The 17,699-nt window shown below is 34.4% G+C and overlaps 1 protein-coding gene and 1 pseudogene across 1 annotated transcript; one reads left to right on the top strand and one right to left on the bottom strand.

The window, feature by feature from the left end:
• Positions 1 to 5,642: 5,642 nt before the first annotated feature.
• On the top strand, positions 5,643 to 7,566 carry LOC134248910 (uncharacterized). The gene is made up of 3 exons (XM_062731304.1): positions 5,643 to 5,958; positions 6,102 to 6,345; positions 6,747 to 7,566. Exons 1-3 carry the CDS (start codon positions 5,643 to 5,645, stop codon positions 7,564 to 7,566), a joined length of 1,380 nt encoding a protein of 459 aa, XP_062587288.1.
• A 202-nt stretch (positions 7,567 to 7,768) lies between these two features.
• On the bottom strand, positions 7,769 to 17,282 carry LOC134248899 (uncharacterized; annotated as a pseudogene).
• Positions 17,283 to 17,699: the final 417 nt, after the last annotated feature.

Genomic DNA, 17,699 nt, shown 5'->3' with positions numbered 1-17,699 from the left:
GTCCTTCCTGGGCTTGTTTTACGAGGATTTTTAGCAAATTACAGATTGTACTGTAATGTCATCACCCCATCTTTACCAACTCTGTGTTTGTTTCCTGAAATGAAATATTTATCTTTCAATTACCTTAATTACCAAAGAGCCAGCTCAAAAAAGGGGAGGTCACCCAATGGGAGAGTTTTAATCCATCAAAGCCCTGCGAAGTTAGCTGGGCTTTATCTGCTCGATGGATTATAAGTATCCTCTTGCATCATTGAACAGTAATGAATCACAGTGGCGTTGTTGATATAGAGAAAACGATTAATTAAGAAAATTACTCCATCTAAATGGTTTTATCAATATTTTTGAAATGATGGCGATTATACACATTTTCTGTGTTTTTTCATTGAAAGTATTTCAAAAAAAATAAATTGTTTACTACACCATTTGATAATTCAAAACATTTTTAGGTAACTAAAATTTTCAAGATATAATATTTTAAGGATCACGAATCCTTAACGAATAAAATCAGATTTTATATTCTTCATGAAAACACAAGGTTAAGAGACATCGATGATCTCTGACAATAAACAGCGGAAAAGGAAAACCTGATCATCATATGGTGAGATGGAATAGCTAATCAGCATCCTTAAAGATCCTTAATCTGCCGGAATATATCGGGTTTCATTACCAGATACTAAACTGGCTAATAATATTCATTAAGTGGCTGACGGAATATTAATTTATATTATGAACTTTAAGTAATGAAAGTAAACTTTGCAAGATTGTTTAAAATGTTTTATCCTTCAAAGACTTTTTTAGTATTATAGTTGCCCAGAATATTTTTTCTGGTTGGAAAAAAGTATACATTCTATTTCTTGCAGAATGAGAATTAGCATTCCATCTTAACTCGTTGTAACTATCACAAGAAGAAATATAGTGAGCAAATTCAATCCATCATCAGGCCAATTGCTGACTTATCGTTAGGTCTTCATTTACAGTGTGAGGTTTCTACGGATTTTCCCTTAACCTGATGATTATAGAGGGCACATGACAGATGTGACCAATTGACAGGGGATACTTATTCCTCCATGACCCTTGATCCCGCCTCGGATATTTTTTAGAAGTCAGAGTTTCCTCCGTTCCCAATTTTCATTGTTTCAAAGGAGTTTGAGTTTGTATACTGTTTTTTATCTACATATTCTATTTAAGATGAAAGGCTAAAGTCCTACACTTGCCTAAATTTGCTGCCCCAGTAAAACCCTGTAAACTTGTTAAAAAAAAAAGTTCTGAAGACCACTCACAAAATCATTTCGCAAGTTGGCTCTGAAAATCTGAAACTGAAAGTTGATCATAAGATTTTCGTACGACTATATTCGAAAACTTTTGGCTTTATATGTGTTCCTTTTACCTTTAATACTAGCAAGCTCTTTATTACTTTCTTGTTGAAACAGCAGGTTAGATTACAGATATTAACAAATTTTCCTAACGTCCGGATTAGAGGAATTTCTCGTCAGCTTTAACAGCAGATCTTCTTCACAGTCGCGGCATTGTTCTCATTCAGGACATCTAGATTAGTACGCCAATGTATTCTTTTTAACAAGAACAAAATCGATACACTGACAAAAACAATGATTATTCAACAGCGACGAAGCGCCACAGAAACAAAATCCTGAAACATATTTTATTTTTCTTAATCAATCAACAATTAATTGAAATAAGCCGCTTCCACGGGGCGATGTTATTAATTGCAACCGATCTGGAACTGTTGATGAAAGGGTCTAATCATATAGATGGACAAGTAATAATGGACCGACACTAAGAATGTGGCTTAATTTACATCTAATTGTGTCCTTAATTGAAGCCGCCTTTCTTCCCGTGTAATCCGCTTTTCTAAAGTTGTCTGTCATTTCGCATTCGATTAGGGTTCGAATGAAAAGGGAAAAGGGGGTCTCACGTCAAGGTAGAGAAATCTCAAACCCGCACAGTTAGGTTGCCTGACAATAATTAGGCGCGCGAGGCCCAGGTAATCACAGCACGATCTCGTGTAGAAAAAGCTTTCTAATTAGAACCAGGTACCCGATCAGTGTTGATTTTAATTTTTTAGTAGAAAAATCATGACAAAATGGTATTGAATGCAAACCATGACTATTGGTTTGTAAATCTGCTGTTTGAACAATACTCCAACTGCGATAAGAAGAAATCGTTGTGGAGGCGATTTACGAAGACTGGTTATTAGTAATACAGCCAAATCTGCATGACTTGGATTCATCCTGAGTTTGAGAAATACAAATTCAATGCCGATTCGAGATAATAACTAAAATGAATAAACATGGGTAGTGTCTTAATCAGAGGAGGATAATTAAAGGGTATGATATCTGAAAACCCAAATTTGTCCAAGCACCCAGCGACAAACCTCACCGCCGTCATCTCGTGTTATACCAGCTGTGAAACTAATCAGATCCCGTCACCACATCTCCCTCTGGTTTGACACCAATGCTCAAGAGAAGAAATGTCTCTAACGTTAATATTAGACTAAAATTTAAAATATGTAAGCTAAACAAACTTTGTCTCAATTACATAACTTCCTATTAGGGTACTGGTTAAATTGAAATGATGATGAGGTTCTGTGCTTCCCTTAAGGCGCTTCTTATTCATACAGGGAAGGAGAAAGAATTGTGGAAAACAAAAGACATAAATGCCAAATGTCCTGACAAGCAGAGTGAGGATGGTAACCCTAGACTTAACCAATCAAAAAACATTCTTTTTCCAAAAATTAAGATCGGACGACATGTTCATCAAAGTTATGTTCTGTATATTTTGGTATTATAATATTAAAATTATTCATATTAATTGCCATTCTCTCTTGAATTAAATCATTACCCTCTGGTAAAAAACCTAGAAAGTCATCTCAAACTTTTCTGAGGTAACTTAATTTAAGGCCAAAAGCTTTTGGAAAAATATAGATATTTTCGAAATATCTTTCGCTTGGCCTTAAATGATATCTGAAATCTTTTAGTACTTCATTTCCCGTACTCTGAAAAAAAAATCACTTGGCATTTTACTCTTCCTAAATTGATCCTAATGAAGGAAGTAATTTTAGTGCAGGGAGGGGGCACAACCCAACAGAAATACCGTGATCTGTAAAAAAAGGCAAAAGGTCATTAAAAAGGGAGCACAACTATATACCATATTTGTCAATATGTAAGGCGGGACACTCCCAAAACCTCTTATGTTTCTACAGACCTTGGATTAGTCATTAAATAGATTTAGGCTAATTAAGACACACATATATCAAAAACTAACAAAGTCATGTTTTCAATTTAATCTACTACTTCTTTTGTATTCTTTATTTTGGCGCTTCAACGCAGCATTTTGATAGTCGACGACTTTTTATCAATGAACAATAGTTACTTTCATTCATATGTGGACTCGATATACCTTGGTAAACTTCAAATAAAATATCATAGAGTCTGTCACACTTGTTTCATATTTCATGAATAGTTTACCAGCAAAAAATATTAATGGTTACCAAGCATAAACAGCCTCATTTAAAGTCAACAACTTGCAAGTTCTTTGGTCGATACAATGACCTTGTCAGCAAAAAAGATCTCTCATAGTCTTCTTTCATACAAATTGATAGGCCATTATTTACACCCAGAGTTGTTTAATAGATTTTTCATTTGCCATTCGATCATGACGAGTGTGATCGGTTAGTAGGGGATGCCTACTCCATCATGGCATTTGATCTGACCTCTGATGATCTTTGACTAAATTAGACCAATCTCCTTCCCTTTTTTTTATTTTTTACTTGACAATGATTTTTTAGGTTGTCAGTTTTTTTTGTCTGACCCCTTTCTGGCTACGTACCATTTTTTAAAACCAGGGGTTGATTAAATACTGCATCATGGTTTGCAAGCATCCCCTCCGTACTTAAAAAAAGCGCTTTGTAAGATTCATCTTAGTAAAACTGAATTCTTTGGGCATCAGAACAATTTTTTCAAAAGGGTAAGTCATATATAGAAGTTGGAGTTTTTATTTCATCGTTTTTTCCTCTTTTATTGATATATTTATTTTCATTTGCATACACATATAACAATTATTATTCACAAGTTACAACAATGTTAAAAAGGAATAATCATATAAGTTTGTCTAAAAAAATAAATAAAAGTATGCCTTCAGTTCCTTATACAATGATCTCTTTTCAAAAACATTTTATATAATAGGTTTTCTGTATTTATTAATGCACAAATGATTGACATAATAAGAAATATAATGTCTCAACATATATTTGTACAACATTGTAACATTTCGATAAGTTTACCACTTTGTAAATATATATTTGTCTTCTTTTGTAAATTGAAATTCTACACATTGAAAGAAAAAAATTCAGAAAGAAAAACATGTAACATGCTTGATTTTCTTTGTAAAACCAGTTAGAAAAAATTCAAACTTCAAGGTATTATATACACTATTTTTGTATTCATATGAAACAGAATTTAATTGTGTAAATTCTTATGCGTGAAAAGAAGAAAACACTTGCTGTGACCTTCAACTCGACATTTAGATATATCGACGACGTATTGTCAATTAACAATGGTAATTTCCATTCCTATATCGATACGATATACTTTGGGGAGTTTGAGATAAAAGATACCACAGTGTCTGACACATCTGTTTTATACTTGGATATTTTACTTGAAAAAGACATTAACGGTAATTTAACAAACAAGATCTATGATAAATGTGATGACTTTAACTTAATAATCGTCAACTTCCCTTACTTATGCAGCAATATATCCTCATCACTGCATACGGAGTTTATATATCTCAGTTGATTCGATACGCAAGAGCATGCTCTATGCGTATTAACAATTTCTAAAAAGAGGTAAACTACTGAGTATTGACAAACAAGATGATGAAACAAGAACATCTGCAGTCTCGTTTAACGTCATCATTTCGTAAGTTCTATGGTCAAAACAATGACCTTGTCAGCAAATACAATTTATCACAGAGTCCAATGCTGAATAACGTTATTCGTACTTTTTGTTAGTCCATTATTCATACACTGAATTGACGACGGATTTTCCCGTTATTTCCTGATCATGACAAGGAGCACACGGTGGGTGTAAACCGGTCGGCAGGGGATGCTCACTCCTCCATGGCACCTGATCCCACCTCTGATGTTTTGAAGGTTCGTGTTTGCTCTGCTCCTATTTTGTATTGTTTTGTGGACTTTTGATCTTGAATACAGTTCGTTATCTCCATATCTTTCATACACTATTTTCATAGTCTTTCAAAAATAATTGGAGATGATAAATTAAAAAATTCCTCTTCTAATCTTAGAGTTCTTTACATTCTAAAGTAAGTAAAATATGTCTTCAGTCCCTGAGTCACAAGCAATCCAAACTTCACAATTACATTTAATTTTTCATAGTCTGTTTCAATAATGTCTGGCAGTTTAAGAAACCTCTCTACACTGAACACTACAGAGTTCTGATTCTAAGGTATTTTTCCATTCGGCTCACCTCGGCTGACTACGGTACCCTACATCAAACCTCGGCTGTATGATCTAATTTGATATCCCGCTACGCCGGGCTTTTGTAATGCGGTCGCTGGTTTACTCATTAGGAAAAACTGACGCTACAAAATAAAGTTGTTTTAAAATGGCGTCCTTTGACGAATATTTACAATTTGCAATACACAATTCCCCCATATTACGCGAGAAGAGTTTCGAATTGAAAGAAAAACAACTGCAGACGCTGAAAGCTTTGTATGAAGTAAAAGACTGCATATCCGTTCTGCCAACAGGTTACGGAAAGAGTGTAATTTTTCAGATTTTACCGTGGTTTGCCCAGTGCATGCGCCAGAAAGACAAGCCAATGACCGTGATTGTTGTTTGTCCATTGACATCTCTAATGCAGGATCAAGTGCTCGCTCTGAGAAAGTCAGGAATAAATGCATGTAGTGTGAGCATCACAGGTGTGTTTTTAAGTCAAGTATAAATATTGAAAAATTTAATGCATCTATTGCCCAGTACAAGCTGATCAGATAAAGAAATGAATTATTGATTTAATTTTTCACATGAACTTATATAAATAACACCTCAACTTTATACATATTAGGTACACATGGCATCACATTTGAGGAAACAAATGATGAAAATTCAGGCGATGAAGGTACTAGTCAACAATGCACTATTGAATGTGATGTACCATTCCAACAATTACAGGCAGGGGAGTTTAATCTAATTTATTCCCATCCAGAAGCCCTGATGAAAACTAGATTCGCAAAAGTTTTAAGATCAAAGGTTTATCAGGATACAGTATGTGCAGTAGTGATTGACGAGGTCCACATGATTTCTGAATGGTAAATTTTTGGATTGTTCACAGTAAATTGTAAAAATATTGTTCCATACAAGATTTGTTTTATTTAAATTTTCTTGTTACATGTGTGGTACATATGAATAACTTTAAACAAATGTAAGAATTGAGATGTTAAAGACTCATAACATATTTTCTGCATAGTATTGTCTATCTAAACTCTTAAGTAGTATACTTATCTCTTGTTGTTCGACTATGTATGAGGGTTCGATTCCCTCCCTAGGCATTTGAATAAATCTAGGCTGGTGCAAAGTGGGCAGATTGCCTAGTGGCCCCACATAGTCGAAACTGAACCAAGATAGAACTCTTTATAAGTTACTAAGCACTATTTAATAAAAATCCTGCATGGATCCATTATCTTCATTTAATATTATTATTTTTTTGTAGGGGAGAAGGGTTTCGTCCTGCCTTTATGAAGCTTGGGGACTTGATATGTGTTTTTGAAAATACTCTGCATTTACTACTGACTGCAACAGCAACACCAGGATCTGTTAAAACCCTTACAAAACAAATGAACTTTAAAAATCCTGTTGTAATTTCTGAAAATGTAGACCGTCCAAATATCTTTTTGGAGACAAGAACCAGGCTTCCAAACACAAAAAAATTTGAAAAGTTTGATGACTTGATCGAACCTCTTGTCACTGAATTAGGAGAAAAAAGAATTTCTTTTCCTGTAACAATTATGTATGTAGATAATCTTGAAGCTCTCGGGTATTTTTTCCAATATACTGTCTACAAACTTCAGGACTTAGGCTATGAAGGGGAAAAAATTCCTCAAAATAGAATATTTGCGCAATATCATAAGGACTATCCAGAATCCATGAAAAAAATTATAATTCAAGAGCTTACTAAACTAAACCCTAAACTGCGTTTGGTTTTCGCAACAGTTGCTCTTGGAATGGGTGTTAATGCACCTAGTGTTGAGCGGATCATCCACAGTAGACCCCCCACAACAATGGAAAAATACCTCCAGGAAATTGGAAGAGCTGGACGACTAGGACAAGCAGCCACAGCTACAATGTTTTACAACCAAAGTGACATTGCAAAAAATAGAAAAGGAATGACAGAAGATATGCGAAAATACTGTACAAATCAAGGTTGTTTAAGACTCATGCTTGTAAATTACTTTGGATTTGATAGTCCAGTGTATTCAGGAGATAAGCTTAATTGCTGCTCAAATTGTAAAACACTTGTTCAAAAGATTTAAAAACTTTGAATTTTCATATTTGCATGTTAATTCATTGGCTCGGTCTGTCTTAATCTACATGATGGACATTACTGGTAGAATTTGAACCCCTGAATTCTTTCAAAAAGATGCCTGACAGAGTGTTAATTACCTGTTATGAAACATTTACATTAAATTAATTTCTTTTGGACTTTTGAACTGGCTAATACTCTTTGAAAATTGAGAAAATGAAAATAAAAAAACAGAAAACAATGAAATAACTATATCTGATATCATTATATTGATTATCATTCTGTGTCACTTTCATCATCACTTGTTGCTGGTGAAGGGATAACTATTCCTCGTTTTAGTCTTTGTACTTTTTTCATTACCACATCCTTGAAATGGATTGTATCCACAGCAAAAGGGGACATTGCTATTTTTGGAAAGTTCTCTAATTGTCTTCCATTTGTTTTTTCCCAAATTTTCAAAGTAAGAAGTTCTTTGAGAATACACTTTACATCATCCTGAAATGAGCGCTTCTTGTGATGTGTCTTTTTATCGCGAAGACCAAGCATTCTATCAAAATTACATACAACATCTTGTATGACTGGTGCTGCCTTTGTAATTGTAACGATGGCTTTTTCAGTTTTATTGGAGCCTAGCCCCCGTATTAACTCTTTTAATACCATAACTTCGTTCTCTTTCTGCAAATCTGCTGCTTTGTTTTCACCTCCACGTCCACTAAGATTTACAAATGAACCATATCTAACTTTCATTGCCATCTTTTCTGACAACATTATCTCTGTTTTTAGAATATAATCAATACACTCTTCCAAATACTTGGAGTACACTGAATGACTGAAAAATATTGGTATGCAGAATTTCAGAGTGATGTTTGTTCTACAAGAATCTCCCTCTTTGATGGCATCTTTTAATGTTAAAATTATGAAATACCACTGGAGAAATTGCATTACATAATTTTGTAAACCATCTGTGTCTTCATCTTTGGGTTCCGCTTGTGAAATTGTTATTGGAATTTCATTATTTGACACCGAAAGAGTTATCGTCTCTCCTCTTTTAACTTGCTCTGGTGTTAGTCGAAATATAGGTATTTCTTATTGTTAATTTCTAGTTCGAAATTTAATAAGCCTTTTTCATTTATTGTGCTGTTCACATTGACACAGGCTCCCAATATATCCACTGTTAATGGAAATTGTGGCTGTTAAAAAATAAAAAGGGTCAAGATTCATTGATGTGAAAATGACACCATGACATGTTTATAAGACAAAAACACGAAAACCACACTCAGGTATACATTTAACTTATAGACTCTGTTAAATATTAGTGCATACTTTTTCGGGAAATGCCAACATCAACCCGTCAACTATTTCTCCAAGTAGCTGAGAAAAAATTTCCTCCTTTTTTGGATTATGCAGCATTTTCATGTTTTTCTTTGATAATAATGGGTGCTGTGGCTCGTCTGTCAAGGTTTTCATTCCAAAAAAGTGGAGTGTATATGACAAGAAGTACGCAGAGCCAACTGTTAATATGAAGTCCTCATGAGCCTGAAGTAAACAATAAAAATGGAATTTTAAAATTATAATTAAACAGGTTCTTTAAATTGTATAATTAAATGAGTTCCTATAACAAAATTCTGAAGGTAACAAACTTACTTCAAAACGAGACTTTACTTTTCCATTGACGTTCGATCTTTCAATAAGCACCTTGATGTGGTAGAGTGTTCCTTTCTCTCTACCACTTGCAGTATTAAAAAAACGCTTGTACAATTTCTGAAAATGACGAGAAAAAAATAACATCCAGTTTCAACATTGGGGTGAGATTTATTTGATAAGAGGGGTTGGAATGAATAGAAATGTTAAACTACTAGCAATAATTTTATCTACCTCTAATAGATCCATTAATGTATGAAACATTTCCACAATCATAGGATCTAGGTGTTCTAGTCTGTCTGTTGCTGTCAAGGCCCCATCTTGCAATGCCTTGGCTGACTGTAGGCGGACTCTCGTTAATTGATCCCCACCAACTGGAACCTTAATATCATCAAGTTCTGATACTGAAATATATTTTAAAACAATATATGGTCTGACATTTCTGTTGAGAATTTTCTGTATTTTTATTACAAGTCACTAAAAAATTTAATTAATAATACAGGGATTTTGTGTATGTCTTGATCTGTGTTTCTTGGTTTTTCTATAAAAAAAAATCTTTAAAATTACTTATACATCTTTAACTTGAAATTATTTTTTTATTGTTTTGCTTATTGAAAAAAAAAACTTTATAAAGTATCACTAACAAACACAGGATTAATTTGAGCTCTTAGAAGGCTTACTAGATTATCTATAACAATAATATTAAACATATTAAACATGCACACCTCTTCCAGCTTTTGTATACCATGATGTCAGCTGTTGTTCATAGGATTTCAAGATATGAATACAATCAGATAGTGATGTTTCATTCTTAAGCAAGACAGGTAAGATAAAGACTTCAGATTTTTTTGACATGGCATTCTTTTGATCGTGGGGAATATGTGCAGGTATAATTGTTTTCATCCAACTGAAATGGTCAAAGTACTCGCACAAGATCCTTCCCAAAAGAACTTTCAATGACTCCTTATACTTGGAGATTTCATTTGGTGATGGTACAAAGTTTTTGTATGTAATGTTTTCTGCATCACCAACTGGTTTTGAGTCATCAAGATCTTGAACATTAACCCTATCAAAAGTTAAATCAGTTGCAAAGAAGTGGTAATCTTGGTTCCTATTGTCCATCCGGATATCGTTAGTGGTAACGTAGAGATCTAAATTGTCACCATTCAGCTTTCCGTCTTTTCCTTCAGCAATGCCTTGGATGATTTTCTCTGTTGAGTATTCCCCAAAATCATTTAAAATGTTTCTCTTGGTTTCGTGAGACAAAGTTATATGCACCTGATTCAAGCGTTCAAGTATCTGAAATATATTATAAAAAGCAGACATTCAAAATAAGTTTTTTTGTAAACTCATATCAGTGATTCTTTTTCAAGAAATAGATTGATTGATTGATATTATTTAATTCTTTGGACTAAATGAAGATTATTTCAACCCATGCAAAGTGGTTTATAAAAAAGTGTGAACTGCCCCCAAGCTCTCTTTTACTGTAACTACATAAGCTTCATTCCTTATTATTTGATTTCAGTGTAGACAATAAGACACTTTTACCCCAAAATAGGCTTCAATTTAAGCATATTTTAAAAGTATAGATGTCATTGTGATGTAGGCAACTTACTTTATACAATATAAACTAAATGTTTTATCCAATCAAATTACATGTTACAACTTAAATTGATTTATTTTAACATACTCACTTTGAATTTGTTTGTTTTGGCCACTTAGCGTTTTCTTTCCACATCTTTATCTCTTAGCGTAGCACGCATTGTAGTTGCATTTCCTGGACTCAAACAAAGGTCTGCATTTACCTATTAAAAACAAGAAAAAATGAAATCTTGCAAAAAACATTTACACAAATACTGACAAAAAAATTACATAATATCCCCTCACAACCAAGTCAGAGGGAATGAAGTTACGTGCATGTGTGAGGGTGTTTTAGTTTGTGTGTTTTAGCATGGCCTTTTGCAAAATAGAAGAGATACTCGAGTATACCGGTAATTTGCATAAGTTATGCAGCTTAACTTCTACATTTGTATGTGAATGTGTATTTTGATATTGGCTTTATTACCGAGGTATGTTGCACTTTCATGGCGCTCAACATTTGTGACATCTAAATAAATCACATTTTTTGACCTTCTGATCCCTTTTTGAAGTGTTATGGATAATAGGAAAGGGGAATAACTTCTCTAAATACATATGTAGTGTTCAAATTCCCCTACAAGATCAATTACCCTTGCATATAAACTTTGTACTTTGCTTACTGAATGCTCAGGGGTAGAGAATAAATTTTCAAAGCATTAATGGATTTTAAGTTCAAAGAAAAAATGCATTTTCATCATGCAATCCCCACCAAACTAATAGAACTTTTAACCCTGGGGCCAAGAATTTCACAATACAGTAAAACTTGTTTATAAAGTAATTTTAATAACTAATTAGTACAAACACAGATATTGCGAATTCTGACTTCGTTATAACCGAGATTTGCTGTATTACTGTAGAAATCATTCTTCCTATGTGGTATTAATTTATGCTATGTACGAATCTTCAGAAATCTGTGCAAAGTTCTACTTGCATATATTAAACAGAAATTGAGACTTCACAGAATTTTGATCCTGTGGAAAAAAAGTACATTTATAGTTGTAGATGGTGAACAGTATCAATAATATTACCTTGGGAATGTAACCGTAGCCTTCATTTTTTTGACTAACAGCAACTGCAAGCCGATTCTGTAGACTGCCACTTTCACTGTAGTGCTTGTCTTTGGGTGCTTTGGATCCAAGTATATTATTAAAACTTTCATTGGCATTGGTGCTGTCTAATTTGCTTAGTTTCTGCACATCTAACTTTCTGAAAATTTTTAAAAGATCTTCTTTCAGTTGTTCATTCTTCAGGTCAGCACCCCACGGTAAGTTTTTGTGCTTTTTGGATCCATCACTCTTCATTCTGCACCAGTTTCCACAGTTTTCATGGGTACCAAATTGATGAAGTACTACTGAATCCATGTTCTTCTTTATCAAATCGGTTGAACCCTTAGATTGTGCTAGCATGTACTCAAAGCTTTTGATAACAGCATTGATGGTTTTCACAGACATTTCTTGGAAGTTTCCTTTTAATTTAAACAGCTGATTGGAAATGTTTTTTTTTAACATGATTGCTGTCACTGACTTTTTCCATCTCTTTAAAAACCTCTTCTCTTGCCCGTTGAGATCCTGTTGTGTCATCATCCCCTATCAGTGTAGTAACTGTGGCATTCCTTTCCTTTACATCTTTAAGCATTTCCACCACCATATCAGCCTCCATTGACTTTGCTGACCCTGTCCAGTTTTTGACACATTTATGCTTCCTTGGGGTAACTTTCCTCTATTTCGCAAGTGTACAAGTTCTGCATCTTTAGGATATTGATGTAGCAGCAATAACTTTTCCAGTTCTTTTTCCTATAAGAGTTGCTGTACCTAAAATATTAAGAGAGTTAATAAATCAAGATATCTGTAATATTTCTCTTTAATTCTTTTAGCTGACATCCCGGCTGAAAGCTCACATAAGCTTTGCAATAAGCTTCTTGTAAACGAAGTTTCGGGGGTATATAGTTTTTATCCTGTCTGTCTGTCTGTCTAGCTGTCTCTCTTTAACCTTTGCCATAACTTTTGAATGCTAAGGACTGGTGATCTTATACTTCACATATGTAATCCTTGTGAGAAGACCCTTCATTCGATACCAAGAACCTTGACCTTGGAGTTTGACCTACTTTTTAAAATTTTCAACCTTTGCCATACCTTCTGAATATTTAGGACTATAGGGCTTCCATACATGTGTATTTTTTGTGGCAAGACCTATTCTTGCCTAGAGGATTTCTGTACTTATTAAAAAACTTTAAAATTGGCCTTCTTTCATATCTTTAATCCTTGGTTTCATCAATTTCAAAATAGATTCTTATTCTGAATTATTAGCTATGTATATGTAGGTACCTGAAAGACTGTTGAGACCTTTTCCAGAACCTCAGTTTTGGTATGCCCCATCAGCAGAGGCAATAATGCCTGTAACATGGATATCTGGAGCAGATAAAATGAAATCAGGGTTACCATCTGAAAATTAAAAAAAATACAATATGTTAATGTACTGAATATTAATTGAGGAAAATTGATATTTCAGATATATGAGAATGTTATTTAATTTTGGGATTTAATAATGGAAACTACATTCAAATTTTGTCTTAAGAAAGCTCTTAAAAACTGCACAAAGAGTGCTAGTTATATGGTAATTTTATGCAGTTAAAGTGATCTGCCCTTAGAAGTAAAATGAAAAAAGGTAGCTTATATACAGTTAATTTCACAATATTTAACATGAAAATATTCTTAGCATTATATTAGAAATAGAATATGTAAATGAATTAATTTTTCTCCATTTACTTTCCCTATCCCTATATAAATTTAAAAATAAACAACAGTGATTTCTGCTCATGAATATAGTTTTTGCCTGCATAAATAAGGCAGGTAGCATATGTTGATAATTTACTGAATAGTCCCCTAATTTGCACACCTTTATATTTATATATTTTTCACAATGGTTTTTAATTTTACAACTCTGAAATTAAAGCAATATCAGATAAGATTCCCCTAAATTGTCATGTCCTTTAAGGTTCATAATCCCCCTGCTCACTCATATGAAATTTTTCCTTAACTTTAATGATTTTCCAAAGGAAATGTCTATGCTGAATAAAATACAAACAAAATAGCATGGCTTGCGGAGCAAAATTTAACAAAAATGGCACTTAAACATGACAAATTTATAAAGGAATAATAGACATTTGTGTCATTAAGAGTTATCTCTCTTATCAGAGTATCACTGTACCTTAATTAACATGTACTAGATGGGTCTTTATGACTCTTGATTCTCACCTTGCAGGCAGGCTTCATCCGCCAAGGCAAAACTGCCTTTTACATTCTCAGTAGTTGCATGGGGTAGATATCCATGGGGCGGATTTCTTGGGGTGGTAGGACACATATTCCCATCTATCCAAAAATAAGCATAGCACTGTCAATAAATTCACATTGGTTTTTAAATTTTGCAACATCTGTTAAGATTCCCCTAAATTGTCATGGCTTTTAATTAGCATGTACCAGATGGGTCTTAATGACTCTTTTGATTCTCACCTTGCAGGCTGGCTTCATCCGCCAAGGCAACACTGCCTTTCGCATGCTCAGTAGTTGCATGGGGCGGATTTCTTGGGGCAGTAGGATGGATAATCCAATCTATACAAAAACAAGCATAGCATTGTCAATATTTACACAATGGTTTTTAATTTTGCATTATCAGATAAGATTCCCCTTAATTGTTATGGCCTTAAATTAACATGTATAAAATGGGTCTTTATGACCCTTTTGATTCTCACCTTGCAGACAGGCTTCATCCGCCAAGGCATCACTGCCTTTTGCATGCTCAGTAGTTGCATGGGGTGGATATCCACGGGGCGGATTTCTTGGGGAGGTAGGATGGATATTCCCATCTATCCAAAAATAAGCATAGCACTGTCAATATTTTCACAATGGTTTTTAAAATTTTGCAATATCAGTTAAGATTCCCCTAAATTGTCATGGCTTTTAATTAGCATGTACCAGATGGGTCTTAATGACTCTTTTGATTCTCACCTTGCAGGCTGGCTTCATCCGCCAAGGCAACACTGCCTTTCGCATGCTCAGTAGTTGCATGGGGCGGATTTCTTGGGGCAGTAGGATGGATAATCCAATCTATACAAAAACAAGCATAGCATTGTCAATATTTTCACAATGGTTTTTAATATTGCAATATCAGATAAGATTCCCCTTAATTGTTATGGCCTTAAATTAACATGTATAAGATGGGTGTTTATGACTCTTTTGATTCTCACCTTGCAGGCAGGTTTCATCCGCCAAGGCAACACTGCCTTTCGCATGCTCAGTAGTTGCATGGGGTGGATATCCATGGGGTGGATTTCTTGGGGCGGTAGGATACATATTCCCATCGATACAAAAATTAGCATAGCACTGTCAATATTTTCAAAATGGTTTTTAACTATGTTAAATCAGATAAGATTTCCCTAAATCTGAGAACAAATTTTGATTACTGACTAGATACAGTAAAATTGGTTTAGTACGAGCATGGATATTGCAAATTCATGGATATAGCGAAGTTATCTTGGATCCCCAGCTATATAAATTTAAACAATTCCTTTATACGGATGCACTGTATAATGAATTATGGACATAGCGAAGTAATTATAGGTCCCGGTGACTTCTTTATAACCAAGTTTCAATACAGTCATAAGAAACATTTTTCATGATTATACATAGGCGTCGGAACTGGGGGGGGGGGGCTAACATTTTATAGGCATTGAAAATTGGGGGGTACCTTTTTTTTGGTGGTTTTGTCCCCCCACTTTTGATTACCCCCTTCAATTTCAATTTGCTTCCGACACACCTATGTAATATAATCAAAATTGTAAAATGCAATTACCATTAACTGTCATTTCTACTTCCTTAGACAAAGCTTTGTCCAAGGAAGTACGGGCAACTCTCTGTAACGTTTCACTGACTTCGTCACTTCTTTTCTTGAATAAACCGGAGCTAACAAATGGCAGGTTCAATGCTGTAATAAAGTTGTTAGCCTGTGTGGGCCCTATCCCAGAGTGATGGATTGCTAAAAAAAAAGTAGATTACAAGCATATATGCACAGGTCTGGTACAATCACTAGATTTAGCTACTTAGCTCTAATTACCTACGTAGCATTATTTACTATCCAAAACAACTTTATTTAGTTACTTCTACAGTAAATCTAGCTGCAAAACTGTACCTCTCCAGAAAAAATACATTGACAGACTGGAGAGCCACAGTGCCACCCATTGAAAAAACTGTTCAATTATTGCGCACAAAAAAGTGCGCTGTTTCTCGATTTATTTATCCATGTTTTTAAAACTGTCATGTCAAATATTACTAACCGCATGTTTTTCTAACATATTCTTTTACTGTTTCGATAACAATGAAAACATTCCATATCATCGCTGTTAATAGCCCTACAGGCCCTGAAATGAGATCATAAAAAATTTTGTCTATTTAAACTACCATTTTGGTTTGCAAGATAATTCGGTCTAAGGCGCTTCGTGCAGATGTTAACTATGAAAGTTGTTCATAGAGAAGTAAGTAATATTTTAATTTCTAGCTTTTTGTGATTTAGATTAGAATTTTGAAGAGTTAATTCATAACCAAGCGAAAAAAAATTATGCGCAATAAATGTACAGTTTTTTCAATGGGTGGCACTGTAGCTCTCCGGTCTGTCGATATATTTTTTTTTTGGAGAGCTACAGTTCCGCAGCTACAGTAAATCAGACTTTTTCTTGCATTTACGTTTTTCAAAGAATACACACAAAGTTGCACTCTGCAGTGATAGAATATTCAACATTTAACTCATTTGAAAACAATTTGTGAAAAAAGAAATCACTCTAGAATATGTTTATTTTTCTCTGCGCAATTACCGTCAACGATCTAAAAAAAAATTAAGGCTATAAATTGCGTAACCTGACCTACCTTTTGCCAGTTTGGAATTGACATCGAAAACAGGTGGCCCCCTTTGCTTGTTAGGCACACGATGTACTTTCCTCATAGCGGCCCGCACATATCGATAACAACTGTGGCACCTAAGAACTAAGTGGCCAGTTATCCCAGCGGGGAGGACACCAATTGGCTGTTTGAAGTTTAGTTCCAGGGCACAGTAATTGCACTTCATATTTTCAAAAAGATATTGCAAATCAACAACAAAACGCGTATGAGTAACAGATCTGAGTTTACCGGAAAAAAATGTGTCATTAACAAAATCAAATGAAGATGAAGCTGGGAACATAGAGTAAGAGTGATCTAAAGATGGGATTGTTGTGTTTTCAGCAACTGGTGGACATTCATGTGGCAAAGAACTGGAAGGTGCGTTTGTTGGCAACTCTGCAATAGATGGCTGAGGCAGAGCAGCTCTTTTCATACACGCTCGTGCTTTACAAATATTTTCTTGCTTACTTTGTCGATTTCTTGCCTTCACCTCTTTAGCGAATCGTCCTCTAAATCTCATGGTCGGAATCTTATAATTATTTGACAGATGGTTTGACAGATGGTACAGTGTCGTCTGACGCAAGACGTAAACCGCGCCAGAAATGTAAAGAAATGTCGTAAAAATCAAAAATTGTACGGAAAAAAAATATAAAAGTTTACAAGCATTGGACATTGTTTACTTTAAACCAATTGTTTGTATTGTATGCGTAATTTTTTTTAATTAGCTAATTACGCATACTGGCAATCTCTTGGAAATCTACAACAAACAAAAACCATCATGCGCGCGACGATGCGCAAAGAGCGATAACTCGAACTATAGTCGGCCCCCTTAATTCATAAATTATAGTTTTTTTTTTACAAAAGATCGCAAATTTTGACTGGAGTCTAAGTCGTTTCATAATCCTTGGACCATGAGTATATTAGAAATATAATATGA

This window comes from Saccostrea cucullata, unplaced genomic scaffold (assembly GCF_032062105.1).
Source record: "Saccostrea cucullata isolate Sc308-1 unplaced genomic scaffold, CSIRO_AGI_Scuc_v1 ctg62, whole genome shotgun sequence".
In the NCBI taxonomy this organism is placed as follows: Eukaryota; Metazoa; Mollusca; class Bivalvia; order Ostreida; family Ostreidae; genus Saccostrea; species Saccostrea cuccullata.
The sequence above is the reverse complement of the archived record's forward strand: the minus strand, read 5'-3'. Positions and strand labels throughout refer to the sequence as shown.

Excerpts from the sequence above, each read along its gene's own strand:
- LOC134248910 (XM_062731304.1), top strand. The coding sequence starts at position 5,643 with ATGGCGTCCTTTGACGAATATTTACAATTTGCAATACACAATTCCCCC. Across the intron at positions 5,959-6,101 it reads ATGTAGTGTGAGCATCACAG|GTACACATGGCATCACATTT; the intron begins GTGTGTTTTTAA and ends TATACATATTAG. Across the intron at positions 6,346-6,746 it reads GTCCACATGATTTCTGAATG|GGGAGAAGGGTTTCGTCCTG; the intron begins GTAAATTTTTGG and ends ATTTTTTTGTAG.